Source organism: Sander vitreus, chromosome 4 (genome assembly GCF_031162955.1).
Source record: "Sander vitreus isolate 19-12246 chromosome 4, sanVit1, whole genome shotgun sequence".
Classification (NCBI taxonomy): Eukaryota; Metazoa; Chordata; class Actinopteri; order Perciformes; family Percidae; genus Sander; species Sander vitreus.
Genome location: NC_135858.1, coordinates 34,334,102 through 34,344,374, shown reverse-complemented (window position 1 = coordinate 34,344,374; position 10,273 = coordinate 34,334,102). Strand labels below are relative to the sequence as shown.

General features: G+C 37.0%; 2 protein-coding genes and 1 pseudogene across 5 annotated transcripts in view; 1 reads left to right on the top strand and 2 right to left on the bottom strand.

The window, feature by feature from the left end:
* Positions 1-10,273, top strand: part of LOC144516142 (CD276 antigen homolog) — a 192,023-nt pseudogene that overhangs the window by 160,080 nt on the left and 21,670 nt on the right. The window lies entirely within an intron of this gene.
* The window catches only part of LOC144517362 (uncharacterized), a 403,478-nt gene that overhangs the window by 381,005 nt on the left and 12,200 nt on the right, over positions 1-10,273 (bottom strand). The window contains exons 4-5 of one of the 2 annotated variants that reach the window (XR_013501920.1): positions 7,449-8,672; positions 5,078-6,405 (exon numbers count right to left, since the gene is read on the bottom strand). The exons of the other annotated variant lie outside the window; for it this stretch is intronic. The gene's annotated coding sequence lies outside the window, so the exon portion shown is untranslated. Of the gene's footprint in view, positions 1-5,077; positions 6,406-7,448; positions 8,673-10,273 lie in introns of those variants that run through there. 2 annotated transcript variants of the gene reach the window in all.
* On the bottom strand, positions 123-4,746 carry LOC144517360 (butyrophilin-like protein 2). 2 transcript variants are annotated; one of them, XM_078249447.1, is made up of 3 exons: positions 3,723-4,746; positions 2,767-2,851; positions 123-544 (listed from the first exon to the last, which is right to left on the bottom strand). In XM_078249447.1, the coding sequence occupies exons 1-3, from the start codon at positions 4,057-4,059 to the stop codon at positions 508-510; spliced, it is 459 nt and encodes a 152-aa protein (XP_078105573.1). In that variant the 5' UTR covers positions 4,060-4,746; the 3' UTR covers positions 123-507. The 2 variants fall into 2 exon arrangements, with proteins under 2 accessions (XP_078105573.1, XP_078105572.1); XM_078249446.1 differs by lacking the exon at positions 2,767-2,851 and having other exon boundaries at positions 130-544; positions 3,723-4,265.

Sequence of the window (10,273 nt, the reverse complement as noted above, 5' to 3'; positions counted from 1 at the left end):
TATATGTTTATGGAGGTACGAGCTTAGATGATAAATATGTTAATCTTTATTTAAATATTAAGAACATATTTTTATAGGCAGATTTAGCACTTTGGGACATTTTGTCTGAATCATAAAAAAACATGTATTATCATCATAAATTGAATTATCCTGTTCATTGAGCGAACATCTTTAACTGTTTAATAAAAATACTCACCAACAACAAGATCAATGTAGAATGTTTGAGGTGGCTGAAGATGAGGAAAATAACAGGTGTAGTTTCCACTGTCAGATATCTTTGTATCTCTGATGATTATGGAGGCGTTGCCGTGTTTCAGTTCATCTTGAAAATGAGAGACTCGACCTTTGAACTCTTCACTCTGACCATCTAGACCGTTGTTGTAATGACTGCCTGAGTCATACAGGAACACCTCCTTCAGACCTTCATCTTTCTGAGCTACTTTCCTCCAGACAAAGAGTTTAAACTCATTGTTCTCCTTGGTGCTGAGAGAGCAGGGTAACACCACATCACTGTCTTGTTCCACGGTCACTTTGGGGTCTGGCTCTGAAAGATGAATCATGTATTAATCAGTATGTTTACATGCAGAGTAATTAGGTTTAGACAGACTTAGACAGTCTTGTTTTCTGGCCTTGTTTTGAACATTGTGCTCTGATTCTTACGTTTTGGTTAGTTTTTTTAGGATATATTCTAATTTTTATTTTTTATAACCTTTATATATATATATATATATATATATATATTTATATATTGTAATTCTTACATTTCACACTCGTCTTAACCATGCAATGAACAATTAATAACATTGAACTCTTTCTCTTTTTCCCAAATAATGTTGAACATCAACTCTGTGTAGGCCTTTCTCTCTCTCTGCAGATTGTGGCCTTTCAATAATGTGATTGTATGAACTTCAGAGTTGAGCTGAGTTAGAAATGTTACAGACGTTTTTCTCTTCTAGTAAGATTCCTACCATGACTTTCACTTCCTGGACAGAAACTAAGATCATTATTATTATAAGGTGACAATATGTCAATGTTGTCTTCTGGCCCTGAATGGTCAGACTAATAAATAAATGTAGGTTAACACCACTGCTCTGCAAAGAAACAGATCTAGTAAACATCCTATGAACCTGTTGGCATTACAGCTCTTATTATTGACCACATACTGTCTCCTCATCAGATACAGGAAGTAAGTTAGTTGGTCTGTGAGATTTTTAATTGAGTAAGAACAGTTGAGGGATAAATCATGTTAATTTCAGCCTGATGGCCCTCATTAGGATTTATTGTATTTCAAAGGAAGGAAGGAAGTGAAAGGGAAAAAATAAGAAAGTTTCCATTTTTTTATGTATAATATTTTATCAATTCAACTGAAGTGATATCAACACACCTAATCAAACCTGATGAGTGTTTGTTTAACAGTGATGTCATTTACATACATCAGTTCTTCGTGGTCCTGGTATTATACAGATTAAAATGTTTCGGTATTAAGAGACAGAAATATACATGATCAAAATGAGCCCTAAGAGAACAGGCTAAACAAAACATTAGTTAGTGCTTGTGAAGTATTATCAACTACAGACATGCTTTTCTCTTCTAGTAAGATTCCTACCATGACTTTCACTTCCTGGACAGAAACTAAGAACATTATTATTTGTATAAGGTGACAATATGTCAATGTTGTCTTCTGGCCCTGAATGGTCAGACATCAGATACAGCAAGTATACACACTACACAGAGACAGAGACAGAGACAGAGAGAGAGAGAGAGAGAGAGAGACAGAGAGAGAGACAGAGAGAGGGAGAGAGAGAGACAGAGAGAGAGAGAGAGAGAGAGAGAGAGAGAGAGAGAGAGAGACAGAGAGAGAGAGAGGGAGAGAGAGAGAGAGAGAGAGAGAGAGAGAGAGAGAGAGACAGAGAGAGAGAGAGAGACAGAGAGAGAGACAGAGAGAGAGAGAGAGAGAGAGAGAGAGAGAGAGAGAGAGAGAGAGAGAGAGAGAGAGAGAGAGACAGAGAGAGAGAGAGAGAGAGAGAGAGACAGAGAGAGAGAGAGAGACAGAGAGAGAGAGAGAGAGAGAGAGAGAGAGAGAGACAGAGAGAGAGACAGAGAGAGAGAGAGAGAGAGAGAGACAGAGACAGAGAGAGAGAGACAGAGAGAGAGACACAGAGAGAGAGAGAGAGAGAGAGACAGAGAGAGAGAGAGAGAGAGAGAGAGACAGAGAGAGAGACAGAGAGACAGAGAGAGAGAGAGAGAGAGAGAGAGAGAGAGAGAGAGAGAGAGAGAGGAAACGCAATTTTTCTGCATTGAGTACTTTTAATACTTTAAAACCTACATTTTCCAGTGTTGTAATAGTATTTCTACTTAAGTAAAGGATCTGAATACTTCTTCCATCACTGTTTGTCATATTTTGGTTTCTACTTTAGCTTATCAAAAAAAAGAAGCTTCAGGACAGTTGACAGTGGATGGACAGATTCTGGGAAATGCACAACATAGCCCCACCTTCACACACACACACACACACACACACACACACACACACACACACACACACACACACAGTAGAAATAACGCTACAGCTAAAGTTACTAAACTATCAATATTTTTGATCTGTGCTAAATATTAGGAAACATTTTGATGTGACAGCAGCTGAGCAGCATGATTACAATTCTGTCTCCAGACCTCTGAATGTTTACAGGTGCTTCAGACATTTAGATAAAATAAAAACATTACATTTGCAAATACATAACTCAGTATAATAATCAGTTTTCTTACTGTTTAGTTGAGCAGACGTGATTCCAGAGCGAGTCAGGAGGCAGAGACACAGAAGAGGAAGAAGCTCCATCGCTGTCGATGTCTCCTAAAGATCAAACATCACTTTAACATCACAACGTCTCTAATAACAGAGATGGAGACACTCCTAATTGGTACTAATGCAACAACAGCACCACTTCCTGCACAAATACTTCAGAATAAAAGCGTCATCTCCACAGAACTATGACGACTCAGGAATTCTGCACAAAAACTGCAAAAAGCTCTTTATATTCAAACTAATATTAAATCTTGTTATTAAATAAAAACATCAGAGCCTCAAATTAACACTTATATTCACTTTTCACATTTGTTTCAACTTTACTGTTGCACAAACGTCTTCATCTCCTGACCACTTTATCAGCAGAAGTAAAACTGTTTCAGAATAAAAGTGAATTAACTTGCACAGAAAGGAGATACTGTGAGCTGGCAGCAAAATGCAGCCGTTCTGGATCACCAACCAGGTCAAATGTGATTAATACTTTCTGATAATTTGATTATGAATGACCCACTGGCCAAATGCTTAATATTTATTATTATTAATATAATAATAATAATAATAATAATTATTATTATTGTTATTATTATAAACATAGTGAAATCGTGCAAGCGATAAAAACCCGCTGTCGGCCTGTAAAGACAATTTATTTGTATATTAGTCTGTGTATAAAAAAAAATCAGACAGAAAATAGTCCGGCCCCTCTGGCATTTGCCAGAATTGCCAGATGGCCAAGCCGCCCCTGAGCAGCAGTCACTGTGATGCTGACAGTAATAAATACGTGGAATACATACGCATTACAGAGCTTTACTTTTTGCAGCGATATGTCTACAAATGGTTCGTGAGAACAGCCAGAGACTAAACATAAAGAACAGTTAAATGTGCTGCTGAAACACATGAACAACTCAAGGAGGAATCTTACCAATAATAGCCACATAAATCTCAGCATGAGTCCTACGGTTGGTTTCCTCCTGTGTGACGACACAGCTACAGCTGAGGGTCTTGGTGACAGTAGTCTGGAGGGTGATGTGGTATCTGTCTCCTCTTTCAGAGACCTGTGGGTCTTTAGCAGGAAGTTTGTTTCCATCCCTGTCCTGCCACTCTACTCTAGGTTTGGGAGCAGCACCTCGAACCTCACACTGCAGCAACACTCCGTCATCTGTGGCATCAATAATGTTGATGTCTGGCTGTGGAGCAACTGTGAACACAGGACAAACAATAGCTGAGCACTTGGGCCCCCTCTTTGATACAAATATCATTTTCTTATTGATCACATGTCCCTGATTGTATCTAACATGGTTTTGTAACTCCTATAAGAAATATAAGTGACTTTGTGGGTAATTGTAGATGATAGTAAGCGGAGAACAACCGGCAGAAAATGTTGTCAGTGTGGTTATATTTGACAGAGGGATACAGGTATTTTATGAAAAAAATACTAAAATTGTAATATTCAGAAAAAATAAAATAAAATAAAGAAAAAACGTGATTTTTTGAAAAGAATAAAATCGTTAAATACAGAAACTAAAATAAAAATGAAGAAAATTGTTATATCCAGAAATTAATCAAAATGTAAAAAGGGAAACCAATTGTATGGAAAAAAAATTGAAATATGAAATCGTAATATTCAGAAAATTTAAACTAATTTAAGAAGAAAAAGGGATTTCATGAAAAAATGACGAAAAAAAAATATTTAAAAAGAAAATTGAGAATAAAATCGTAATATTCAGAAATTACAATATAATTAAAAAGGAAAAGAAATTGTATGGAGTAAAAAATGGATAATGAAATTGTAATATGCAGAAAATAAATAAAATGTTAGAAAACAAAGTGATTATATGAAAAATAGTTGTACTAATGTAAAACCATTTACACTTATATTTTCTTCTTAATTATATTTTTTAGTTTCTGTATTTAACGATTTTATTCTTTTCATAAAATCATGTTTTTCTTTATTTTATTTTTCTCTTCTGAATATTACAATTTTGTCATTTCTTTCACAATAATAACTTTATCACTCTGTCAAATGTAACCACTAACAATATAAAATCGTGATATTCAGAAAATTAAAACTAAATTAAGAAAAAATGATCTCATACACTGAGACCACGTTATACATTTATATTTATTTAATCTTTAGTATTTCTTTTATATTATTATATTTGTCAGTTTTAATCATTATTATTGAAAAAGTATTTTAAATAATTCATTTAAATAATATATTTATATTAAAAAAAAATTATCAAAATAAAAGGGATGTCGGGTGCCAAAATAAAAACATACATTTAAATAAATTTTATTTAAAAAGTGTCGTCAGTGTATGAGATAAAAACATTTAAATTAAAATAATAAAAACTGTAAACATGTTTTAATGTGTGTATTAGTTTCCTGTCGCTCTGCTTGTAGTTCCTGCTGGTGTCACCAGAGGGCGCCATGACGTCACTCACCAGCAGAGAGACGCTTCCTCTGAATGCAGCTCAGTGGTTACATTACACAGAGGGAAAAGGGATTTATGAAAAAATAACAATAAAATAGTAATAGTCAGCAGAAAAAAATAAATTACAGAAATAATGTGATTTTATGAAAAAAATAAAATCGTTAAATACAGAAAATAAAAAAATAAATTAAGAACAATTATTCATGAGAAAATTAAAAAATAAAGTTGTTACATCCAAAAATTAAACAATGAAAAAAGGAAAACAAATTGTATGGGGAAAAAAATAAAAAATAAAATCGTGATATTCAGAAAATTAAAAAGAAAAAAAGAAAAAGGGATTTCATGAAAAAATTACAAAGAAAATCTTAATATTCAGAAATAGAAAAAAATAAGAAGGAAAACTAATTTAATGGAGTATAAAAATTCAGAATAAAAATGTAAGAAAAAATTATGAAAAACGTGATTTTATGAAAAGTAAGAGGATAAAATCGTAAAATTCTAAAAATAAAAAAGTATAATTACGAAGAGAAAGTAATTATGAGAAAATTAAAAATAAAATCGTTATATCCAGAAATTAAAAAGGAAAAAAAGATTATAATCAGAAGGTGTTCCAGTATGATAAAGGTGATCTTTACAGTGACCAGCGTCCAGGTCAGAGTGAGCAGTTCAAAGGTCGAGTCTCACATTTTCCAGATGAACTGGAACAAGGCAACGCCTCCATAATCATCAGAAATACGACGAGGGCTGACAGTGGAGAATACGTATGTTTCCATTAATTCAGAAACCTCAAATATTCCACATTAAGCTTGTTGTTGGTGAGTACTTTGATGAAACAGTTAAAGATGTCCTCTCATTTAAGGACTGGAGCCTCGTCTCCACCTTGTTATCTAGCTGCTGCATCTGAACAAACATGATGAAAACTTTGAACTCATCGATGGTGTCAGTTTCACATTTCTTAATGAAATATCAGCAGTCTGTAGTAGATTAAATCTGAGTGTGCACACTGCCTGATGTTGCTGAGAGATGCATCTGCATTTTGGTTTTCCAAAAAACTAAACCAAAGAAAGTCAACTTTACTTTTATGCAGTTTTTAAAGTAGTTTTAGCTGCTCAGTGTCCAGCAGATCAGACTGTGGTTGTACTGGAACTGTGTGAATGTGTTCAGGGCGTTCCTGCAAAAGAGAGGTTTCCTTTCAGTGAACCTTGCTGAATAAAAAAAGGTTAAAAGGTATATGCAGGACTCTATTCTAATCACGCAGCGACACACACAGAGCAGTAGGCGTCGCTAAGTGCACCTGCTATTCTGGTTCATGTTTGTGCATTAACATTAACTTTATTTCCAAACAGAAAAGAATGCATTCTGGGGTAGATCTGTGTAGATCAGAAACCAAAAATAAATGATGTGTTAGCACCAAAACTGTGATTGTGCAGCCTGAACATGATCAAGAAAGTTTATCATAATTTTCTCCACTATTGTTTTGTCCTTCTTCCTGCAGCTTGAACTAGGAAGAAGGAACGTCGTTCACTAATGATAGAATGAGGCTTTGATAATGTCTGTGTTGCTGGAAACATTTATTTTGTCTTCAGTTATCTTATGCTTGTGTTATATCACAATTAATAGGCTCATTGATTTTGTCTTGCAGTTGTAGTTGATTGTGTAACTGTTTGTCAGACTTGTACAGTATTCCTGTTCCAGAGGTGTGTAGAGCAGAGAGGACCAGATCAACATGATGATGCTCTAAGTCTTGTATTTTTGTAATCAGACCAAAGTACAACGTTTGTAGTTATGCTATGAAGTGTGAAATAAATACTGTGTAAAAATGGTCATTCATTTATTTTTTAATATGTTTTGCTATTTTATATTGTGTTTTATTACAGTTACTTTTAAGACAATCATTTGTTACTTTTGCATTTAGAAGAATAGTAAAGGCTGAGATGTAGTGAGTAGTCTTATCTAACTTAGTGAGAAGGTAATAAGGTGCCGCCCTGGTGGATCACTGAGCTCGTAGCCTACTTTAGGCTGACAGAGCGTTCCATTTACACTCCAATACATCCCTGCTCCATTTACCTCGGAACTTGGGAGCCGAAGCTGGACGTCACACCCGAGTTGAATGGGTTTGGATTTTCATTGTTTACATTAGCCAGGTTAGCCATTGTTAGCAATGCCAGTTTATAACAAAGCATTTGATGCGCAAAGTTATGTGTGCACACATACCTCGTTGGCTGTCTGACGTCTCGTTCTGCTGGCCACCCGCAGCTCCAAAAACTCCGGTGGACAACAGGTAAGGATGTGCTCAGCCGGTGTTCCAGCAACACACATCAAGCGATGTCCTCAGGGAAACGACAGCTCAATCCAACAATGTCCTCAGGGAAACGACAGCTCAATCCAACGATGTCCTCAGGGAAACGACAGCTCAATCCAACGATGTCCTCAGGGAAACGACAGCTCAATCCAACGATGTCCTCATGGAAACGACAGCTCAATCCAACGATGTCCTCAGGGAAACGACAGCTCAATCCAACGATGTCCTCAGGGAAACGACAGCTCAATCCAACGATGTCCTCAGAGAAACGACAGCTCAATCCAACGATGTCCTCAGGGAAACGGCAGCTCAATCCAACGATGTCCTCAGGGAAACGACAGCTCAATCCAACGATGTCCTCAGGGAAACGACAGCTCAATCCAACGATGTCCTCAGGGAAACGACAGCTCAATCCAACGATGTCCTCAGGGAAACAACAGCTCAATCCAACGATGTCCTCAGGGAAACGACAGCTCAATCCGACGATGTCCTCAGGGAAGCAGTTTTTTGACTTAAATGTAGTGACCCTTTTGCCATTCAGAAGAATGCCACCACGGTTGCATACTTGATTTGTTTTAGACACGTCTGATGAATGACCCAAATGTCCAGTGTTTCCAATAACAACACAATTTATTTCTTAACGTTTGTAATGAAACAAAATACAGCCACTTCGTTCCTACTGTACCACTTTTCACTCATAAATAAACGAAAACTTAACATGCATCTACCGCACGGTCCAAAAACTATTTGCTTCTCCATTCAGTGCAGCCTGCTCTCTTAATACATCCATGAGTGCAACACCTGAGTGCAGTTACCTCTTTATTATAATACCTCGTAATTGACAGCGAACCACTGCCCCCCAGTGGCGGGAGGTTGAAACCAAACAAACAAAAAACATAATCCAAAATAGCTCTTACAAGAATAAAAGTGGTTTTACTTTCTTGGTCAGTTTCTGAGACAGCAGCCCTAGTCTATATTGACGACGCTTAATTTACAGGATTGCTCCGTTCCCACCAGAAATTCCTCCGGATGGCCCTCATTTTCGGCCGGATGTCCGTCCCCGTCCTCTTTCTTTGTGTTGGCGTTCTAACCTCTGGTGGATTTCTGAGGACTATGGTTAACTGCTCCTCAGATCTCTGCAGGGTAAATCCAGACAGCTAGTTAGACTATCTGTCCAATCTGAGTTTTCTCTTGCATGACTAAAACAACTTTTTAATGAGCACATTTCACCAAAACAAGTTCCTTCCCGAGGCTATTTTGCAGAGGCACCGTTATTTTGTCCGCCCAAGACGATTGTGATTGGTTTAAAGAATGCCAATAAACCAGTGCACGTTTTACTCCCATCCCAGAATGCTGGGTGGACTAGCCAGACCCTCTTCCGCAGCGCTGTGGAGGAAGGTCTGGCAAGACAACACTGCTGCTCTATATTTATTCCTCCAAATTTTGGAGTACATGTGTGTGTGTTTGCAACATACTGGACATGCAGATAAACAGTGGAGAAGTGAGTGTGTTGTGTTGCATGACGAGTTTAAAAAGGTCTAAAGCCCAGTCCAAAGTCCAAAACCTGGATAAATATAGAGCAATGACCAAAGTTGCTTTAGAATTTCTATTTTTAGTGTAAAGAGCACAGGATGTATCCCTGAGGAAATGCCCAGCCTGACCAAAGATAAGAAGAAAGCTACTGATTGCATCAACCGGATAACTAACTTGGCTCCCAATTCCTTTAAAAGACACTGTTGTGAACAATCTTCAGTCACTTTCTGTACTTATGCTAAAGTGCTGTAAACTGACTCTACTTGCTGCAAGTAAACACACTTTTAAGAGAACTCCAGTGATTTTGTCCATTCTTTGATAAATAATTATCCTAACATTTAGTGAATCTAAAGTCAAAGTTATTAAAAAGATGTAAACAGTGCAGAGTGTTCAACGTGTTGTAGTGAGATGAGCTTTTATTTTGTTGGAGACCCTCTGGACACCCCTTAAGGACCCTTTGGAGTCCCTGGACCCCAGTTTGAGAACGCTGGTTGTTGTCTATCAGGGGTTAGTTGTTAGAAGTTAAAGATTAAATGAAAAGATGGTTTTCCTCTTTAGCCGTCCTCTGATCAAAGACTGTTATTATGTAGAAGTTGTCTTTAGAAGTGAGGAGTTTGTTTTAGCTTCTATTTTTAACAATGTGACGCCCTCTGCTGTCCTAAAACCAACTTTAATCTTCATTGTGTAACACCTTCTAAACTCGCTCAGCAAACACACACGTCCTCGTTAAACGTTGTGTTCATGACAGTGTACTGTTTGGCACATTTGTAGGTTTTTCACTTCTGCTCAAACAATCACAGATATTTTTTTAAAATTCACAACAAACCTCAAACCAGTAAGGTTACTGACAGCTGGCAGGGAGTTACAAGGGGAGATTGTGCAGTAGCTCAAATCATTTTAACTTTATATATAACTAACTTTATTTGTCTTCATTGCTCTAAAACTGCCATATATGTTTATCCAGCGTCATTTTATCAGCTGAGAAGCAAAAGAATGAGCCATGTTGCTTGTGTGAGTAACATTACATCCTAACACACAGGTTTGCACTGGGCCAACAGGTTTATGGGGCTCTGTTTAAGCATGTTTCAGTCATGTCATCAGATGTTATTACAAATGTGGTTTCTTTCCGTGTCTTCTGTTAGGGTGGTGGATGGGTGAAACATCACAGGACCTTCCCCCAGGAGACCAGGGTTCATGTCCTGTT